General features: G+C 39.5%; 1 protein-coding gene across 1 annotated transcript in view; it reads right to left on the reverse strand.

Annotated features, from left to right (window-relative positions):
• Positions 1 to 13128: 13128 nt before the first annotated feature.
• Positions 13129 to 23607, reverse strand: part of LOC311232835 (zinc finger Y-chromosomal protein 1) — a 72790-nt gene continuing 62311 nt past the window's right edge. The window contains exons 7-8 of the mRNA XM_084319655.1: positions 18553 to 18696; positions 13129 to 17404 (exon numbers count right to left, since the gene is read on the reverse strand). Of these exons, the coding sequence (XP_084175781.1) occupies positions 16101 to 17404; positions 18553 to 18696 (1448 nt within the window). The 3' untranslated portion in view covers positions 13129 to 16100. The remainder of the gene's footprint in view (positions 17405 to 18552; positions 18697 to 23607) is intronic.

Consider the following 23607-nt stretch of genomic DNA (forward strand, 5'->3'; position numbering starts at 1 on the left):
CGTATGTTTTACACCTGGCTGGGTGTGCTCCTGTGTGACACACAACTAGAGTGTATGACTGAGCAAGGCAGCTCTTGGTATGGATATGAATAAAGACAGACGCTAGTACTAAAGTGTCCATTCCTCGTTCTTACTACGACATAACAATGCATCATTCACATTCTTAGCTGATGGCTGGCCATACAGGTGGCACACATATTTGCTAAGACCATCAAAGGTAGACTGGTCTAGGGTAAAACTGCTACCCAGTTCTGTAAATGCAGTCAGGTAGTAATTTTTTTCACAGGCAACTGTAAATGTTTACCTCTTGCCCTTGCCATGAAAGGCACTAGTAGAGTCACAACCTGAGAAGGTATGGATCCCAATAAGTGCTGAACACACATTGGTGCCAAGGGCTGATGACACCTTAGCTATGTCAATGATCCTTGTTCTGTTACATACAATCTACATGGCAGTTCTGCCTGCAGACTTGCAGCAATCACTGCCACATCTGTATCAGGGCTCTTGATGACTACAGTTTGATATATCTGTGCAGCATGTTGTGCGTGTATAAACACCCTGGTGTCACATTCCTCGTGGTCACATGTTAGCTCATCAACAGCACAGAGTTTGTGAACTGTTTGTTACAGTCACACAGCTATTTGAAAAACAGCATCTCCAGGAACATTGGCAAACTCGATCTCTAAACAATGTTTGTATGTATCTGCAATGATACGATTCTCGCCTGGCAATTTAAGCCACTGCTCAACGCAGTTTCTATATCTATCCCATGTGTCTGTGTAAAATCTTGTACACTTTCTTTTTGAACGGACGTGAGATGCATATAACATTCTTTAGAAACCTTTTTGCGAACTTTAGAAGGTGTTTTTTCTCCATTTTCGTCCTCGTCGATGAGTACTGCCTTTCCGTTGCTTCCATTTCTACTGTTTACACACATATTTTGTTATCTGTAACTTGGCAACAAGGAGAGCTGCTATTGGTCGAGCACCAGATACGTGACCGAACTCGCACCGATTGCGTCAAATAAAACTCTGCGTGACAAGTATCCGTTCGCGAGGAAAGATCTAGTCCCGACTTTTTTTTTAATTATTGCGCAAAATGGGCTAGTTTGTCAATGGAGAACTTTTTGTTCCTAAATCTACACCAATCTATCTTTCACGCAGAGTGAAAATTGTGTAGTTCGGGGAGGTGGGAACGAGAATCATTTTCTAGCCACTTCTCAGCCTTCACCATACAGCGACAAGCAACCTCCGGGGGGAGCTCCCAGGCTAAGGAACCTGCTCTGACGCAGCCCTCACAACAAAAGGCATATTATTAGTAGGTATAGGTAGTAATATAGGCATGGTAGATTCCTAAGTAGCAGAGTGCATACTAGTAAGACAGTACAAAGCGAAATCCCCCTCTTAATTTCAGATATTGATTGAAGTGTGTTTTTAGTCAACGGAAATTGGGTGGGTTTCGGCTGTCCTGGCCTGGGAAGTTCGTTCCACCATTGTGGAGCGAGGACAGAGAATAGCCTGCTTCTCTTTGACACCCCCCCCCCCCCCCCCCGAAGCTCGGATAGGAGTGGATCTGAGGCCTTCAGAAGATCTTGGGTCTAAGTGATGCACTGATGTGAAAATTGTGGCCGATACCGATATTAATATCTCTGTTCTGGCCGATACCGATATTTACCGATGTCGATATCTCTGTATAGAAAACACTTCTTTATGATAATCAAATAAATAGCTATTTTCGAAAACGCATTTATTTAAAAAGAAATTACTTTTGTAACTTATTTTCAGAAATGACTGATATTTTTAAACGATTTAAGGCCAAAACATGTAAAAAGAAAGAAAAGGTAAAAAAATATTATAAATAAATATTTTTTTTTTGCTTTTTAATATCGGCCCAATCTTGATATCGGACCGATACCAATGTGTAAAAAAACTGCCATATCGGCCGATATATCGTGCATCGGATGTGTAGTTAGAGACCTGTTCCCTACACTGCACAGTATGCAAGATCAAGGACCTTGAACGGATTTGTGCGGCAATGGGAAGCCAGTGCAGAAACAGGGCTGGGGAAGCCAGGTAGGGTTGTCTGAAGTTTTGCATCAAGCCAAGAATGACTTTTAATCCAGATGTCAAATACTGGTATGATATAGGGCTGTGCAAGGATATCCAGTTAGCCGGATAACAAGCAATATTTTATTAACCGGATATTCTTAACGGTTAATTCACATTTTTTATATATATCATTTTGTATTCATTTTATAGGGTGAATGTGTAACGTTAAATAAAGTGAACATGAGACAGCACATTCTCTACGTTTTTTAGACTTCTACGTATTCGATTTGGAGTAAATAACTTCCCTCTAAACAAGCATTTTTATCACCGCCCCAGAAAAGATTTCAGTCTACTAGCTCTCCTAAAAACTCATATCTCAAGACCTTTCACTACAGTTTGAGTATTTGAGTTGGGTTCTTCTAACGTTAGCCTAAACTGCGTGAAGTATAGGCAACACAGTGTAAAAGAAAGAGAAAGATTTGTGATTTATGATAATTACAAAATATCTTGGATATGTATAATTTGGATAACAGTTAACAAAATACAAATCATGAAACTATAAAACTGTTATCCAAGCTTGGATAACAGTTTTATAGTTTCATGATTTGTATTTTTCTTCCATCCTTCCTACCTTGTCAAAAATACTTGAAAAGCTTGTCTATAAAAGATTAATTGAACATCTTAATAAGCACAATGTTATTTACACTCACCAGCAATGTTCCCTCTAATAATTTTTTGGTCTGAGCAAACACTCAAACCTCCTGAGCAGACATCAGCAACTACTGAGCAACATACGTCACCTGCCGATTAACCGGTTAGTTGATAAGCGGCGGTTTGTAAAAAATCTGAGAATCTTAATTTCCCTTAATGTCTAACATAAAAATATATACATTTTGCTGATACACAGAGAAATAATACAAAAGGGAATATATATTCCTTAATCAAATATTTATTTGACCATTGATTGACGATACAGAGCATAGTCCTTACTTTGGCGGCGGCGGTGTGAGTCGTGTCACTAACTTTTGTCTTTTTAGGAGGCTGACTAGTCATTATTTTATTAAGTGAATTATAATGCGACTTCAAGGGTGACCATATTGTGATTTTTTTTAAAGATGACACTCTGCCTTCAGCCTCAAGATACTTAATCAAAGTTTACTCAAAGATGCCTTATCATTATAATATATTTAAAGTATACCTCCTCTGTATGGATATAAAATTATTGTTTATATTATTTTATATAACAAAATAATATCTCTCTATAACCAAAGTTACTCAACATGCTGTATTATGCCTAAAGTAATCTATCTGACAAATCTCAAGAAAATAACTAAATCAACCTATGACAAAATAATATATATTTTCAAGTCTTACTGGACAAAATAAATAATAAGAAAAATATGATGTAATGTTCTAAATAATACCTCTTCTGTATTAGAAAATCCAGCTTTAAAAAATATATCTTTATCTTTTCAATGTAATGTAAATTACAAAACAGTAACCTCACAAAGATACTAATTTAAAAGTGCACTATGCAGTTTCAGATTTGTTGCAATTAGTGTACTAAACAAATTTATTACACACATAATCCTTATGATTGTATCATAAGCATCTTATCAAACCAAAACATCATTTTGAGGCATCAAAATAGTTTTCAATTATTTTCTTTCTCTCTCTGTATAGCTGCATTCTTCAATCAATTTGGTCAACTTTGCCATCAAACTCTCGCCTCGCACTGCTTTGTTTGTAATGTTTTGCTGTGTCCATGCGAGCTTTGAGATCGCCAGCACCTTTATTAGACACATAAACATATGGTCAAGCTTTGCACGCGGCGCTTCCAATTAGTCTCGACCGGGATGATAAATTGGAAATTTTCTCTGCAGTTCATCTGTAATGTACATTTTCGCGTTTGCATTGTGAGGAGCCAGCAATGCTGGTCGGATCTGTCCACTTCCTCATCTGTTGTGTGTGTCTGTGTGTGACGTACTTGGGTACGTGGGTTGGTCATTACCATTATTACTGTATTGATGACACCATCTGAACATCAGGTTAGTATATGTACATATGTTATGTTTTGGATGTGATGTGTGTGTGTGTTTGAATGATAGCTAATGCTGTCTCTTTTTCTCTATCAGGTGCCGCCCGTCCCTACACTGAAGAGTGCTGATTGTCTAATGGCTAACAGCTGATGACAATCACTTCAAGAGGGACGGGTGGACAGATATACCAGACAACACACACTCGTCCGCGCGCCTCTCTGTGTCAGTTACCAGTGACCAGGCTGTTGGAGGTTGCCATTGTTTACCACTGTTGTGTGGAATTATTATAACACTGCCCTTGATTTACCACTGTTTGTGTGGAATAATTGTTATAATACTGCCCTTTGTTTCCACTGTTGTGTGGGACTGGTCTATCGTGTGATCTTGCTGTTCACACCACTTACCTGGTAGGCATTATATTTGTGTTGGTGTAGCTACCAGGTGAGTACATATATATATATATATATATATATATATTGTGGCCTTCCGCCTTTTTGCCACTTGTGTGGAATTAATATATATATCTATGTATTGGGCCTTCTGCCTTTTTGCCACTGTTTGTGTGGAACTATATTGTGCTGTGCACGTTGTGTACATTTGCTGGGGGATTCCCAGACTTGTCCTGTGACACTAGGTCACTAGGGCTTGTGTTGGCTCTTGTGCCTTACTCTATTATTATATTACTTGTTTGTTCTCCCCTTACCTTTCTCCCTGTTTGTTAATTGTTTGTGGGTTGTTTTTTCCCTTTGTTAAATACTCATATTACAGGTGGAGGTTTGAATTCCTGCCCCAGATAATAAATATAATTTACCTTTTGAAAGCGCGTTTGTGGTGTTTTACTATCTGCCGGGACCTTGCTTTAAAAGCATCTACTGAGGGGGTTGTTTTGTTCATGTGCAGCTTGCCTCAAGTTTCTATTATATGTGGTCATTAGACCTTAGTACATGACACTGTGTGAGTGTGCAGTAGCGCTGCCCACAAAGCACTGAAAGCGGGGCTTCTCTTGGTAACGTCACACGCAACAGGTTACCGTTAGGGATGTCCCGATCACATTTTTTTGCTCCCGATCCGATCATGTGATTTTGAGTATCTACCGATACCGATCTTTCCCGATCCGATCAAAAAAATTAAATATATAAATAAAAATAATATATATATATATTTCTTTTTTATCCCAATTTCTCACATTACATTCACCCTGAATGTTAATGTTATCCAGGTGAAAAGTTAACTTCATTCAAGCGAGGCATTGCAATCCTTGACATAAATCATTTGATGTATAATTAAATCAAAGGAAATGCGTTTGGGTCTGAGAGTGTGGCTGGTCTGCCGTTCTGCAGCTGGATACTATTGGTTTGCTTTGGCAAAATTCTTCTGCTCTGTGTGACAATAAATAAATGAATGATATGCAATTTAAAACCAAAACTAAGGCCTCAGTATGAGTTTAAGACGTGAACATGGTCATGTTTGTTGAATAAAAAAAAATGGGCAAAAAAAAAATAAAAAATTGTGCGACCGATTTCAGATGTGCGCGGGAGCGTTTTGCCATGTGCGCGCGCGCGCACAGGCGCACCTGAGCGGGAACATTGCTCACCAGTACGGGTTCAGAAAGAAACTATGCAACATATATGGCAATAACACATCTAATTAATGAAATATACAAAGCTAAAGACAGAAAGGAAAACACTATAGGTATTTGTTTAGACTTATCAAAGGCATTTGATACAGTCAATCACAATATCCTCCTGCAGAAGCTCTCACATCTTGGAATAAAAAACAATGCACTGCTATGGTTCACCAGTTACCTTAAAGATAGACATCAGTCTGTATCCTATAATGGGATAAATTCTCCTTTTCTTCCTTTACTTTGCGGTCTGCCCCAAGGTTCAATTATTGGGCCTTTGTTATTTTTGTTATATATCAATGACCTCCCTAACGTCTCAGACAGGCTGTCGAAAATTTTATTTGCAGATGACACGAGTGTATTCTATTGACAAAGATCCTGATACCATCATTAGGGTCATAAATGAAGAACTTAACAAACTATCAATTTGGTTTAAATGCAACAAATTATCACTAAACATTAAAAAAATGAATTTCATTTTTTTTGGTCTCAAATCTGTGATTTTTAACTCCTCATCTAAAGTAGTGATCAATGACATCCCCATAGCTAGGGTGTGTTCTACACGATTCCTTGGTGTTCTGCTTGATGAATCCCTATCATGGAAACCTCATATCACAGCCATAACTACAAAAATGGCCAAGAGTATTGGTATTCTTGGAAAAACACGTCACTTGCTGAGCACCGAGGTTGCCACAATGTTATATTACTCTATGGTTTACCCATATATCAATTACTGTAATTTAGTTTGGGGTAGTACTCATCAGACCAAACTTGAGCCCATATACCGTCTGCAGAAACTAGCTCTAAAAATAATCAGCTGTGTTCAACGAAGTCATTCTTCTCAGCCTCTATTCCATAAGTTAGGTATACTCAGTATTTATCAAGTGAATCATCTTCAGACTGGTTTATTTGTGCATAGTTCTTTAAACAGAGCCCTTCCCCCTTTCTTTCATGACATGTTTTCCCACAATCACCAAATTCATAATTACCCCACACGTAGTTCCTGTTTGCTTAGACCACCCTTTTCCCGCACTTCCCAATCTCAGTTTTGTTTGCTCTACCGAGGGTTAAAGTTGTGGAACTCTTTGCCTCCACATATTTTGGAATTGTCTTTTCTGAAATTCAAAAAAGCACTGAAATCTCATCTCCTAGAGCACCAATATTTCCCATATGGACTTCCTTTACAAACTGTGGTCTGATGGCTTGTTGTATTTTCGTTTTATTATATATTCTTCCTGTCATTAATTGTTTTCTCTATACCAGAAATCGTATGGTATGGGTGCCTTCTTCGGTGTCTATGTAGGCCTGCTTGTGTGTGTTTGTTTGTTTGGGGGGGGGGGATTTTGTATTTTATTTTGATATAATGTAATTTTGCTTCCTGGTGAATGCCACACGCAAGCCCCTTGGGGTTTTTAAGGCAATTCTCCTACACATCCCTTGTGGATTATATTGTATTATATATGTAATTGTTTTTATATGTGTAAAAAAAAAAAGAAAAAAAAAAGAAAAAAAAACTCTGTACAGTATTCTATGACCATAGGAACTCTTGGTACAATTGTCTCTGATTGTAGGAACCCTTGGTAGTCTTCTATGATCATAGGAATATTGGTAAAGTGTTCTATGACTGTAAGGAACCCTTGGTACAGCATAAAATGATATCAATAATAAGTAACTATCATCCTACATGTAAGCAAATAAATTAGGCTCACATGCAGGTGAAATACTTTGCTTTTATTATCTTTTTTTCCTTTTCTTTTTTTCTTTACAAATACATAGACAAGTACATCCAGAACACAATGATTCTCCTTTTTATCAAGTGTTTACATCTACACATTTTCTTTTTTTTTTACAGATTTGTGTACAAAACAATAATTTACGTCCCATAGAATTCTAGGTACACTGAACTATACAACAAATTGTAAATGATTAAATAAATATTAAAAACAAGAAATGATCACAGATGAAATAAATGTCAAAAAGAACCCATATAGTACAAATACACCGTGAGCACCAGGCAGTCATCTGAAGTTGCATGTCAGGATACAAATACAAGTCCCTTTCCAAACTTAAAACCAGCAAAACACCGGAAATGTTAATGATTTGCAGAACACATTGTACTTGGATCACAGATGTATTGTTATGTATGGGGATTAATATCTATATAATTTTATGTATTACCAATATTGGATACTATTTAGCAGGTTGCTGTATTACTTATGCACTGGTCAGCCATATCGGTCTCTCTAGATACACATTTGCCACTGCCACAAAATAAAAATGTGAAATCTAGAGGGAGGGTACTTTTCATTTTGGACAAATGTCCAAAACTCAAATGTATGAAGAATGTTAATAATTAGAGCTCAACTATCTAAAAGAAAAAGAAACACTTTACCAAAAAAACGAATTAGCCACCACCCCTATGAAGAAGCCTTGGGGAAATGAGTTTAGATAGTTTTGGATATAACCCCTAGTACCAGAAAGTCCAAAGAGATATCCTGACCTGATACTGTTATCAGCTCATATCAACAGTGGTCCCTGCAGATTTATTTAAATCCATTACTCTCAGAATTCATTGTGATACCAACTCAAAATGGAAATTAGTTTGCCATTGTTATGAGAGAAATTAACCGTTGGAACATCTCGTCAACACAATCTCTTTGAAAGCTTTTATTTTATTTCTTTGCGTCATTGTAAAATATATCTGTAAACGAATGGGCAGTTTTGCGCTGTGGTTAACAATTTTGGATCTCAAAGTACCATTACTGGTCAGGCATTAAAGGGGAACTACACCCCAATTTAAGAATTAATAAGTGTTGTTCTGATGGTCTAAGAATCGATACATGTTATTCCAACTGTCTAATAATTGATACATGTCACTCCAACGGTCTAAGAATTCATACATCCAATGGTCTAAGACAGTCCAAAAATATTAGTGACCACAAACAACTCCATGCCAAACCCAAAAATTAAGTGCTCAAATGCAAATGTGCTTTCATCAGGTGTAAAGCTGCTCCATAGACAATGAATTAGCAAAGATGGTAAGGATGACAGAGCACCCAGAGGAATGTTCTGGTGATACAGGTAAATGTCGTTTCAGAACAGTAAAATAGAATAAAGCTAAAAACAATTAAAACAAACATTCTGTAGGTCCACAAAAGGAGTCTCCCATTCACAGTCAATGGAGCAGACTTTATACATGATGACTAGGGGTGTAAATATGTGACCCCCAATGATTAGATTCGATTACGATTCTTCAGGCAATGATTCAATGCATCATCATGAAATCTCTTCATTTTACCACGATTCGATTCGATACATTTTCGATCAGTTAATTCCCCCAAAAATGTTGAATACACAAATGTGGCTGGGAGAACTGATTCACTCAGCATGAATGGACTATAGGTCCATAAAAAATCAACCTAAATTATAATTGTTTAAATGTCTTCTAACATTTTCAAATCGATGCAGTTGAATCGTCACCTTAGAATCGATGCATTGTTACACCCCTAATGATGTCATAAATTTGAATAAAATGTCTCTGGTGTCATGGCTTTGGGAGAGTCGCTCATGTTCACACATATTGATTAAACTTTCCTGGGTCATGGAGACAACATGCTGTTCCTTTAGTCCCTACTGCTTCCAGCGCCCTCACTCTGAAGAATCTATACATTAAAAGGAAATGTTAGGAACAACCTTAGGGTTGGGTATCCTACATCTTTCAATACTAATACCATGGTTGATACTTCAAATACATGAATGGTTGGAAAACTATGCCCATTTTCAATAACTTTCTTTGTTGAATGAAATAATATTGTGTCATACACTGAATCACACTCAAATAATTTCTTCAATAAAAAATATCAACTATTGTTCAAATCCATCATTTGACGTTAATATAGGAATCTGCAGCACCAACTAAATGTGTCACTACCCAGTCATAATCAAGTTGATGGGACATAATGTGTCACTACCCAGCCCTAATCTAGCTGATGGGAGTAGTTAGCTTAGCTTGGCAAAATATAGATGTACAGTATATAGGTAAACAATATTTTACACTACTAACATGAGATGATCAGGCCCGCAAAACAAAACAAAAATGAAATTCCATAACTAGACATGTAGCACAATTTCCATCACCAATACTTTTCAGCATCAAAATATGTTCAAATTGTGGATCTTATCATTCCAAGTCTTGTATTGGCCACTTTCAACTTGCATGTTTGAGTCATTATTCAAACAAGGTTCCTACAGTGCGTCTAGTGGATGTTTCTTTTGTCTCTGTAATCCAGCACATTGGATTTTAAATTGAACACCGACTATGAGGTTAAAGTGCAGACTTTCAGCTTTATTAGGAACCAAAGGTAATTGGACAAATTAACAAACTTAAAAAGTAGTTTGATAGCAAATTCTTTACAATCAATGCCTGAAGTCTGGGACCCATAAGTGGTCATTTGTGAAATTATTTAGTCTTTCCTGTTAAAGAAACATTGACTAATGAATATAATTTAATGGGATGTTAGGTGTACATTTAAATTTTTCCAGTCTTTTACTATGGAAGTCAATGGAGACAGGGGAAAGTTATATAGTGACAGGAAGGTGGTTTGTATTTTCTTTGAACCCTCAGGGACTGAACAACATGACACTAAAGTTCATATTTGTCCAATTACTTTTGGTCCCCTAAAATGAAGGGACTATGTAAACTTGATACCAATGTAAACGTATCAAATTAAAGCCGAAAATCTGTGCACTTTTTTTTGTTTGATCCACTTTTTCTCCCATTTTCAATTTTTCTCCCATCCCAATTTCGTATCATCCAATTCAACCCTCCCGTCTCGAGTTTCTTGCCTCCCACAAGTCGGCTCCAATGTGGACTAAGTCATACATAGCACGAGTCCCCTCCGATACTCGAGGTAACAGCAGTCGCATCTTTTCACCTGTGCGGTGCGATCTTTCAGCGTCAGGGGTCTGCGCTTTGGAGGGGCGCCGCCCCCATCGCTTCCTGATTCTACTGCGCAGGTGCACCAACCGACCTGTAGGAGTCGCTGTCCACAACGCCCGATCCCCACCCATCAGTTTCCCACGCCCTAATACTGCCAATGTGTATTAGTACGGACGACCAGCTAAACTGAAAGCAATGTAGAGCGCTGGGCTCGAACAGGCGAACCCAGCGTCTCCAGTATTCGTGGTGAGCGCCTTGCCCACTGCACCACGTAGCCGCCCAAGTCTGTGCACTTTAAACTCAAGTCATTGTTGAGTCATTGTTCCATTTCAAATGCAATGTGTGCACGGAAGTAAAGTGCCAAAACAACACAGATGTTTCACTGTTCAATGACTATCCAGACCACACTGTACAGCTACTGGCAGGTTAAAAACGAATTTCCATGACAATCATACAAAACATTTTGGATATATAGTTTTCCAGACTTGAAAAAAAAAAAAAAAAAAAAAACGGGAGCCCAGTATGACAGGCTAGGATGATGATGAGCACAGTTCAGTATGACAGGCTAGGATGATGAGCACAGTTCAGTATGACAGGCTAGGATGATGAGCACAGTTCAGTATGACAGATGATGAGCACAGTTCAGTATGACAGATGATGAGCACAGTTCAGTACGACAGGCTTGGATGATGAGCACAGTTCAGTATGACAGATGATGAGTACAGTTCAGTACGACAGACTAGGATGACGAGTACAGGTCAGTGTGACAGGCTTCAAGTCCTATGCTGCATGCAGCCAGGTAAACATTTATATCCAAAGGGTCAAAGGTAAAATATGAATGGGATGGGATCAGAGCATCAGGATGCGCACTCACACTCACACACACACACATACGCGGGTTGTCACTATACCAGCTTTACGATACCAGACCAAGTATCACAATACCAAGTGCTGTCACCATTAAGGATGGGGAACGAGACAGGGTTCTATAAGGATCCGGTTCCAAATTTCTCAAAACCCAAAGATCAATAAGATTGGAGCTTATCGATACCGCTATCGAGACTAGCGAGTCCTACAACGTTATGTCATTATTAAAATCCAATAAAACATGATTTCAAAACTCAAACTATTGTTATACAGTAAATAAAATTACTGGTGCACAAACTATATGGATTGTGTATCGCCTGTATATGGCTGAACAGGCAGAGCTTGTCAAAGACTTCACTACATCTCAGTAAAGTCAATGACAAGGCAGAAGCTAAATGACAATTTATGTTCTACGTTATATATCTTAGTATTGATAGTGGTATCCAAAGACTCGGATCGTTAAGCAGTCTCCAAATTCTTTTCAATATTGATAAAGATTTATGATCCCCCCCATCGCTAATCACCTTACCATGCCAAAGAATGCTGAAAACGTCTAGATTTAACATTAAAAAGGGTGAGCCAGTCCTCGGTACAGAGGCAGGCAGAGGCTACATGACCAGAGGTCTTTAAAAAGGTAGAATCTGAAGTTTTTGAACTTTCAGAAGAATAGGTTTTGAATCATCCCATAGCAACAGTAGTAACTATTAACAGACCTATACAATGTTTTTTGCGCTGCTAGATAAAATGCTAACCAGTGCTTACACTAGTTTGTCTTTTCATGACAAAAATGTGGACATTAGGATGGATGCATGTATATATATATATATATATATATATATATATATATATATATATATATATATATACACACACACACATATACTATATATATACAGTATATATTAATGCAAAAACAAAACGCTGCCGTCTTGTATGGACCATCCATTTTATATTTGGATACAATACAATATTTCAGAATCTTTGGTATCGCCAGGTGTTGGTATCACGGTACTAAGCAGGGCTGAACAGCATCGGCAACGTGATTCATACTGATTCAATTCATACCAATATTGCAATATGAAAGAACACTGTAATATGAGCTTTTTCCTGAAGTAATTTTTTGAACAAATGCAGATCAGTGAGCGAAGTGGGGAGACTGTGTTGGGGGGTCATTACTGAAAGAATAATCATATTTTTTACATTATTGCTCAGTACTTACAATAAAAAATCACTTTACTCATTACTCTATGGGAAAAGTAAGTAGTTACACTAAAATAAGATGACGGTAAAAAACGGCTGCAATCTGCTCTCACTCAATGGGCCAAACTTGAGCGATGTGACATAAAAATAGGAACCAGGCGAGGGGATGAAAAACAAGGGCTTGGGGGGAATTTCCCCATTAGGCCAACAGAGGGAATAATCACAACGTGTACTGTGTTTGTTAGATCAGCGGTTCTCAAACTACGGGTCGCGACCCAAAGTGGGGTCATGGGTAGGTGAAAAAAAAAATATATATATATATATATATATATATATATATATATATTTTTTTTATGTTCTGGCAACCTATTTTGACTGAATATGACTTGTTTTATAAATGTGTATTGATAACATAGTGCTTTAATTACATTTTCTAATAAATATGCATGATCAAGTTCAACGTGTGCTTTTATTTTGATATTCCTTAATTCCATGTTGAAATTATGCGATACATTAACTCATTCAGCTCCAGTCACGATGATAGTCGGGTTAACTCGCCGACCGTTCAGCGCCAATCACGAGTATATTCGGGTTTTAATCGTTATTTCACTTTTATTAGCGATATCCATTCATTTTCATCCATCCAGCCTGATGTTATCGTTGGGAATGGGTCTGAGCTAGCAAAAGGGCAAATACCGCCGCCTACCTTCCAGCTGGTATTGCACTCTACTAGGAATGGTGTAGTTTCTTTTCTGGGACGATCCAAGCCGTGCGGGCGGGGTTTAGGTGCTCAGGCAAGGTAGGCCTATACAACGATAGCATGGAACAGTAACCCCGCACGCCCGTTCGTGTGTACCGCTCGGTATTGTGCAACGGACCTCCACGAGCAGTATTTGGAATGGCGATCAGATAATTGGATTCTTTCTTTTGCATTACATCAGGTAATGTAAGGTAAGGTAAGAACACTATATATAAATTTGATCGTTGATCTGATATTTATCTCTACCCCGATCGACGCTGTCTCTGTGTGTGTATGTGTGGCTGCGTGCCATTGGTGGCAGGGGGGGGGGCCCAGTCCAGGGCTCTTTTCATTCTTGCACGAGGAAGGATAATAATGATGATCTAGCGTTGATTTCAGGAAGATTCGATAATCAGGCGAAAAATTACAACGTGTTTTGTGTATTCCACTAAAGGGCTATTATCGTGTTTTTTCCTGGGATTACTAGAAATCACCAAAACTATACTCGTATTCAAAACGGTATCAAACGGAAATGTACCGATGAAAAAACAATCAGTTTTGTACATGTTGACTGGAAGCAACTCACTGATAATCGCCGGGTGTATTAGACCCATAGCTATAATTTAAGATATATTTCAAGCACTCACAAATCTCGCAGTCCCCCCATTGATTAAAGCGGTGGCGTTCTAGCGCCCTCTTGCGGATTAAGCGATGGCGCAGAATGAGTTAAGTGTGGGGTCACCAAAAAAAATAAAAATCCTAAATAGAATGAGGTCGTGGTATAATAAAGTTTGAGAACCCCTGTGTTAGATCACCGTAATGTGAGTATTGCCAAATATGATTACAGTAACGTGTGACCCTCAACACTGTCTAGAAGTCTATCCTGCTAGCCTAGAACTACTAGGCTATATAAATCAGATTTGTCACTGGTTGGCAATCCAATGGCATTTTCCGATACTACATCAAAAAGGGAGATGTAGAATTACAATTAATTAAGAATAGAAACCCAATTAAAAAGAAAAAATATATATATATATATATATTTTAAATACTGTAAATCATAATGCAATGGCTTTGAAAATAATTACAATATATTTTGTCCATATCGTGCAGCCCTAGTCTGTAGTATACATACACACACACATACACACACACACACACACATATACCCATTCACTCTCTCTGCAACAAACAATGCCTTTACCAACATTTAATTACTGCATTCATCATCTTCAATGATGAGCTGGCAAGTGCTATTGGAATTGACTTCGTCGTAACCAGATTGCTGTGTTTAGTACAGAAAACCAAACTTAATTTTCAACTCAACAACACAAACGTTTTGCAGATATCACCAGGTGAGGAAACGGGTGAAGAATTCCCATCCGAAAAGAGATAAAATACCATTTGAAAAACATCACTGTACCTACTCTAAAATTGATTGCTCACTATGGGATATTACTCAAGTTATTGGTAAACACAAGACCTTGGCTTTACAAAACAGTACATTTCTTTTTTTTTGTTTGTTTTTTAGAGGATGCAATGACTTGTATTTAGGAATTACGGCACACTTGAGGTAAGGCAATAATTCTTTCCTCAAAATTGGATATAGCATATATACCATTTTTGGGAGTGAAATTCTTCAAATAATGATTAGGACCATGATGAGGAACATTAACTGATAGGTGGCTTTAAGATAGAAAAGGTGTATTATGTACAAAGAAACGTATGCACCAACTGCCATGCACAGAGTCACCATTAGAGGGACATGCAGTTCAAAGTGCCAGTCTATGGAGGGGGTTTCCACCGCTTAATCAGACAGAGCTTATAACGTTATGTACATGTTTATACATTTCCCCCAAAGAGAATTAAAGAGAGGTTTGAGGATCTTTATAAGTCTATCCTTACTAAAACCGCTAACCAAGTCCTATCTAAAGGCCCCCACATAGTCGGGCGGAACATACGCAGACCGAATTCCGCGCGCCATGTCCGCAGTCGTTTGATCTTTCATAGTCGAGCCAATTTATTACTACATTTCCCACAATTTCTTCACGCTGTTTACACTCTGTCACGCCGTCGTCCACCGATGTCAAAATAAAGAGTCTAGGTTAACTCCAGTTTCCAAGATTTCTAAATAAAACTGGCAGTTTTACACACTTCATTTAGAAAAGTTCTCAAGTTTCTTCAGATGATGAAATAGCGATAACGATTAGCGATAGTAAAACTAAATTTAGCGTCATCTACCTGCCAAAGTTTTACCGGACCAATTCTACTCTGCAGAGTCCGTTCCGCGTACGTTCCGCCCGACTATGTGGGGGCCATTAGTTTGCACAATCAAGTCTTCACACCAGTAAGCAATGGTTAACAATGCCAAGGCAAGTCTATGGGGGTAATCAAAACAGTGTTTCCTCAGAAAACAAAAAACAATACTATGAAATATTTTTCTATGGGTTTCTAGGTTAGTGAGGATAGGCTTAGAAAAAAACTTCTGAACCTTCCCTTTAAGATGAGGGTCAAGGAAAAAAGAGCAAAAAAACGATAACGGATTAAGAGCAGAACACGCACACACACATGTGTCACTTCCTCAAGGTTAGCGGTGATTCCGGTGTGTCTGTGGCTGCGATAGTGTTCTCTGGTGGCACCAGGGTCACTCTGCCTGCACCACGTCCTTGTGGTGCCGTATGATATGTTGGTTCTTCTCGGAGGGTCGTCGGAAGCCTTTGGAGCAGATTTCGCAGCGGTGAGGGTAGTCTTTTGTGTGGATAGAAATGACGTGACGCTTAAAGCCCGAGGCGTCCCCCGTGCTGTAGTCACAGTACTGGCACTGGTAGATCCTCCTCTCCTTCTGGCCCTTGCCAATAACCACAGTTACACTGCTGGCCAAGCTGGCCGCGCTGACCCTGGCGGGCGCCGCCGAGCCGCTTGGCACACTAGGGGCAGCCTTCTTAGCCACCACCACGGGAGTGGGCGTTTCTACCGTCCTCTTAACCTCACTCTTTTCAGGGGAGGCCTGCTGCTCCTTGGTGTGGACTGACAGGATGTGGCGGCTGAGCACAAAAGGATCGGCGATTTTGAAGTTGCAGTGCCGGCACTGGTGGAGTTTCTTGGTGCGATGCGACATCGAGTGCTTCTTGAGTTCGGAGGGCCGGTGAAAGCCTTTGCCGCAGACGGCACATTTGTGAGGGTAGTCCTTTGTGTGAACGGATATGATGTGGCGCTTCAGGTCGCTGGAGTTGGAACTCTTGTGGTCACAGTGGGCACAGTGGTGGGTCTTGTTCTCCTCGTGGGTCAGCCCATGCTGCAGTAACTCCTCTTCCTCTGCAAAAGTCTGGAAGCAGCGCTCGCACTTGTAGGGCATCTCCTTGCTATGCTTGGTTTTGATGTGCGTCTTGAGGTTCGATGAGTCGGCCGACTTGTAGTCGCAGTACAGGCAGGAGTACGGTTTCTCCCCGGTGTGAGTACGCATGTGCTTCTTCAGCTCCGAGGGATGCCGGAAGCCCTTGCCGCACTCCACGCAGATGTGAGGGAAGCTCTTACTGTGGACGGCCAGCAAGTGTCGGTTCAGTAGCCCTTGTTCAGCCGTTTCGTAGTCGCAGAACTTGCACTTGTGCATCTTGGTCGCCGGGGGAGGCACCTGGGCCTTGGGCTCCCGGTGGTGGTGCTGCAACCTGTGGGAGAAGAGCGCGGCCTGCTGGTGAAACTCCTTGCCGCAGATCTCGCACTCGAACGGGGCCTTGCTGCTGAGCGTGTGCACCTCCATGTGGTTGTGGAGGCTGGCTTTCTTGTTAGTGGTGAAATCGCAGTCCGTACACTGGTACTTCTTCCTCGTCAGGACGTCTTGGTGGTGGTTCTTGGTGTGTCGCTTCAGGAAGCCTCTCGACTTGAACTTCTTACCACAGAGCATACAGGGGTAGACCGTCAGAGGCTGGCCGTAGGGACCAATGATGATGGCTGCAGGAGAGGGGGGGGTGGAGAAAGAGAGGGAGAGGTATAGAGAGCGATAGGGAGAGACAGGCATTACAGACATTTTCTTAATATATTTTTTTTTTATTGTGGTGAATTAAGGATGCTGCTAGCATATATTCAACGACCCGGCTCCGGGACGGTTTGAGGACGATTTGTCCACCGGCGCGACACACCCCTTTGGCGACATTTAGCGGCTTGGGTGTGCATATTTTTTAATACAATATATATATATATATCGAATTAAAGCCCTATTTGTTGCCTGTCGATTGCCGTTTCAGGCTATGGACCAAGGGTGTTTTCCAGCTCATACACATTTTTTGGGAAATATTATATTTGGATATTGTGAGTAACAAGTTTTTCTACAACTCAAGTTCAGACCTATGTTACTCTATTTCATTAGCACTAAAAGTGATCTTTCTTTATTGTATCAGAAACCCCAGAATGTTATCTTTCAAAAGAGACCAGGCTCATGCATGTGCTATAAGTATAAAGTATAAAGATCAGCTTTGCAAAAAAAGTATGCAGTCCTCAAGTTCGAGTTTAAAAATGGCCACTTTTCTGGGCGCTATCCCTTGGTCTAGCTCACATGATAGAACCCTTTCATTGGTTAACATGCTGTCCCTTGGTCTAGCTCACATGATAGAACCCTCTCATTGGTTAACATGCTGTCCCTTGGTCTAGCTCACTCATTGGTTAACCCTTTCAGCTCTTTTTTGCAATGGCACTGCCACACCTCCCACCCTCTTAGAATCTCCCTGGATGATTCTGATTGGTTGAAGGAATACAAAGCAAGTAAGATTTCTTTCCCCTCTAGTCCTCAGTGCTATCGGTTTCTTCTGCATTGGCACAGAGCTCAACGGTGTGTGAAGATAAAATCCGGGGTATGTTGAGACTAGAGTCTCTTACCCAGGGTTCCCACAGACATTGCACAATTAAATTCAAGGACTTGCAAGTACTTTTCCAAGCACAATTCTATATAGGAAAAAAATCAGATCCAATATTTATTTCAATGACTTTTTAAGCACCTTGTTAAAAAATAGTCTGTTTTCAAGGAATTCCAGGCATTGACTTATTTTTTTTTCTAAAATCAAGCACTTTAAGCACTTCAGTGACCTTGTGCGAACCCTGCTTACCTGTCTGGACCTGGCGGGGTTCCGATCGTCTCTTGTTCTTGTTGCGTTGTCTGTTGATCTCGTCCACACCGTCAGATTCATCTATGTGCAGCAGCGCACTGGCGGCTCCGTTCCTGTTCTCACAACTCTCGCTGTCCTCTGCACCTGTCAACCCGGAAACATGACAACATGAACACCGACCTGTGCTAATAATCACTGCCCACTGGCTGCCTAATGGGTAGGTACTAGGGGTGTAACGGTACACAAAAACCACGGTTCGGTACGTACCTCGGTTTTGAAGTCACGGTTCGGTACGGGTTGTCAACGAATATTCTATATTTAACCACTTAACTGGCAACGGCCCCGGCCGGGCCCTCTTGAGGACGATTTGCCCACCGGCACGATGCACCACTTTGCCGACCTCTAGCCGCTCGGGTCTGCATTTTTTAAATACAATATATATAGAATTAAAGCCCTATTTGTCGATTGCCCTTTCAGGCGACAAAATCCATTCAGCAGTACTCTAGTTACATGCCGATATGTGAGGCGTGCGCCAAAGTACCACCCCCGACTCCCGGGGCTCTAGCTCATCATTTGGTGATCTCGAAAATTCTTAGACAGGGTTGCTTTCCAATAATACCCCACATGGGGGTCTGCGAATCAGGGATCTAGGTGAAAACTCACGAGAGAAAACAGGAAGAGAAAAAAACGCTGAATGAATTGAAGTCAATGAGGAAATGGTTTACTGGAGTTTTTTTGTTTACCAAAATCTCTCCTAATCACTCATTTCTGAATGGATATTTATGAAATCTTGACATGTACTACAGACAACTTCAGGCTATGGACCCAGGGTGTTTTCCAGGTCATAAATTTTTTTTGGAAATACTATATTTGGATATTGCAACTACTACAGAAAAACGTGAGTAACAAGTTTTCTACAACTCAAGTTCAGACCTATGTTACTCTATTTCATTAGCACTAAAAGTGATCTTTCTTTATTGTTGCCTGTGACAACTCCTCTTGCGAGTCTGTTTCTATGTAATCTCTGTGAGCAACGGGTCCAATAAATGCATCTAACACGCTTTACATCCTCGTCATTCCTGTATGCCCATGCATCGTGGTAAAAAACCTTGACTAACATTAGCTGCTAATGCTAACTAAGCTAACCCTAACCCTGGAAAGAGTTCCAATAGTGAGGAAAGGGGGGGGGGTTATTCAAAAGGATATTGATTTAAATATGTATATATACAGGGCTGTACACTGCGACGATCTCGTCGCAAATTGCCCCTTAATTTGGCCGTTGCGAGTTGGAAATATTATTTGGGAGCAACGTTGCGAGTTGTGATTTCAACCCTTCATTCGCATTTCACTCCTAAATTAATCCATACAAATTGGATACATTTTTTAAAAAACATTAGCCTACAACCAAGGCTGTACAGTGCGACACAATGTCGTGGTGCTATGAAAGAATCTGTCGGCAATGAATGAACTTACTGCGATCACCGATAGCCTGAGTGAAAAAAAAGATTTGCGTGTGGAGTGAATCTGGGTCACGCTATATACTTGGTACTTGTAGTCTATCGTGCGATTAAAGACCATGTCCCTATCTGCGTAGTCTATACATCCAACACCAAATCCCATAATTCCTAGCAAAACAAAACTGAATGTGGCCTCTCTTCCTTTCAATATGGGCTATTGCATTGCCAAAGAAGCACCTCCTTTCAATACATTTAAGACGCAAATTTTGCTCTGCAAGAACAACGGAGTGGATATCAGTCCATCTTATGACAACCACGTCCGATGTGGAGAGATGATAAGATGATGATGATTGACGTGATGATGTGATGATGTGATGATTGATTGACGGGGACACGGACACTTCTAACGTTCAGGTTCAGCCATGCATTAGGTGAGTAGTAGTAGCCCACTATTAGGACGTGAAATACTGTCTACTTAAATTTATAAAATATCAACCTATCTATCTATCTAATAATGAGACAATATGCAAATAAGATAATACTAATAATTGTCACGGTTCCCCTATATGAAATGAAAGTGGCTTGCAACTTTACTGCTGGTAAAATCAGTTTATTTCTCGTTTAGCATACATTCCACTTCTATAAACAATCAAAGTCCTACCGTAAGAGCCTCATACGGGTCAATTAAACCTTTTTGATTAGTCTTTCCTTCGAGCTAAGTTGGACTGAACATTTCACTGTCAAAAGCGCAAATGTAAATAAGGTTGCGTCGCAACACGGTTTTCAAAATAAAGGTCACATATACAAATACCTCTCGATTCTTATTAAAAAAAGTCCCGGATATACATAAACATTAATTGGCATAGATCTCTATAAACGGCCCAACACATTGATCACTTTAGGCACACACTGAAACCAGTAACATCACAAATATGAAGCAGGTAATTACCCATACAAATAATAAACCTTTCATGGGGTTATTTACAATAATAATTCATTTGATTTCTAAAGCACTTTTCATTGTGAAACAAATGTATGCAGAGTTTCTTGTCCTCCTGATTAATGCAATGGTGTGTGTGTGTTGTGGTGATCTCATTCAAGGAGCACTACACAAGCGCGCGCACACACATTGTTTTTGTTCTATTTGGAGATATACTAAAAAGCTATTTATAATTTTTGGCTGGTAAAAAATCTCTGGCTGGTAGTTTATTTTTTTGTATCTAAAGCTAAAAAGTACATTTTGTTCCCTGTTTTTCAGCATTTAGCTACAGGCATGGATACATTGTATGTAATGATAAACAATGGCATAGTAACGGACGGGTGTTATATTATTTCAAGATAATAAAGTAGCTATAATTGAGCAGTAATGGCATGTAGGTTACTCACCCTACTCATGTACAGTAGGCATCCACACTACACAGCATGTATAGACATAAATAAACTTCATGGCTCATCTCCTACTCTGGGTATTCAGTAGGTGTTGTCAAAGAGGCAACCAGTGTTAATTTTGGCAGCTATTTTCATTTTAGTTTTAGTCTTAGTCATGTGTCAAGTGCTCCTTTTTCGTTTTCATCATATTTGTCATCTTCATTTATTTTTCGTTTAGTCAGTTTTAGTCAACTAAATGTCTGAGCATTTTAGTCTTAAGTCAGTTTTTGTCAAAATTTTGTCTTTTTTGTTTTAGTCTAGATTTAGTCGACGAAAACAAGACATTTTTGTCTATTTTTAGTTAATGGAAAAAAACTTGTCAGAAGTCAGAAATAGTCAACATGGAACATTTTCTGATTTAAATTGCGTATTTATTTTTTAACCTAGGGGAATCTGAGTCGGCGGCACAAGTGATACACAGGAAGTATATATGTTGGTGTAGACATGGTCCAATGTATTGTTGCTCCTACAGTATATGTTGGTGTAGACATGGTCCAATGTATTGTTGCTCCTACAGTATATGTTGGTGTAGACATGGTCCAATGTATTGTTGCTCCTACAGTATATGTTGGTGTAGACATGGTCCAATGTATTGTTGCTCCTACAGTATATGTTGGTGTAGACATGGTCCAATGTATTGTTGCTCCTACAGTATATGTTCGTGTAGACATGGTCCAATGTATGCATCAAAGAGAGCATTACGGATGTGGTGACGTTGTTTCTGACCAGAGAGACGACTCTGAATTCTGTCTGTCTTCTGTTTGCTGCGTCTTTCCTTTCTCTCTGCCATGTCTGTCCTCTCTCTGCTGTGTCTGTCCTCTCTGTCATGTCTGTCCTCTCTCTCTCTGCTGTGTCTGGCAGCGGTTTATTCTATAACAGGATAATGTAAACTAAGTAAACAGAACACACAGTAGTACTAGTAGTAGTACACACTGATTGCAATCTGCTTGCATAAAAACATTATATAAAATCACATTCTGAGGTCAGTGTTAAAGTGCCACATGGAAGAGGTCTGGTTAGTGGTTAGAGTTAGAGGTGGTCTAGGTCTGGTTAGGGTAACTTAGGGGTAGTTAAGCATTCATTATAATTTATTATTATTATTTAGATAAATGGATGTAAAGGGCTAGACTAACTCTTAACCCCTATCCGGACCTAGACCACCTCTAAGTCACAACCCTAACTTAGGGGTTAAAGTTAGAGGTGGTCTAGGTCTGGTTAGGGGTTAGAGTTAGAGGTGGTCTAGGTCTGGTTATACTGATCCGATACCAGTGCATACATAAAAAAATTAAAAAAAATTATATTATATAAATTATAAAACTTTTTTTCTTTTCTTTTTTACAGCTACTGTTTTATATATACTGTTTTTAGTAATAACTAGAAAGTAATGGTATTTATTCAACAACAGGTGATTGTATAGATTAGTATTAGTATCATTAATTGACAACTAAGCTCAATGAGTTCACCCACGGAATGGTTGTTGGTACATTGGTTCCGCACGGACGTTACACGTTGTTGCGCACTTCCTATCCAGGCTGCTCCGTTTAGGTTAGTTACTGTAGCAGAGGCTCTGTTGTGATTTTTAATGCAAAATAAATATTCAACATTCTCTTTTGAGACTCCGCCTCAGACTCTTATCATTTGGCACTAAAAGCTAAACATCGTCACCGGTATGGCTGTCCGCAACATGTCATTAATTGTGTGCAAGAGGTCGATCAGTTAGCCACATTAGTGTGAGCTAGATGGAAAGAATGTAATGTTACTGGTGAAAAAGTGATTTACCTTGGAATACTCCTTTGCCAACTTGCAGGTCTGCAGCTGGATTATGAATAGTCCCAACTTTAGCCAAGGTAACGTTAAAGCTAAAACTAACTTTTCAAATAGCTCTTCAGCTAATGCTAATAACGGAGCTCCCCGTCACACTGCTCTGTCGGGACGATGGCATTAAGAAAAGTTATAATTATTTAGTCTTGTCTTGTTTTAGTCAACAATATCAACATACATGAAGAGAAATTTCGTCCTGGTTTTTGTAAATTGCATTTTTGTGTCCTCAGTTGTGGTCAACGATATTTAATAAACTATTTAGTCTCGTTAGCATGACATGGTCTTCAATAACGTGACGTCACGTCTCGTTGTCGTCGTGAAAAAAACCTTCGTTGACGAACATCTTTCG

This window comes from Notolepis coatsorum, assembly GCF_963971535.1.
Source record: "Notolepis coatsorum genome assembly, chromosome: 8".
NCBI lineage: Eukaryota > Metazoa > Chordata > Actinopteri > Aulopiformes > Paralepididae > Notolepis > Notolepis coatsorum.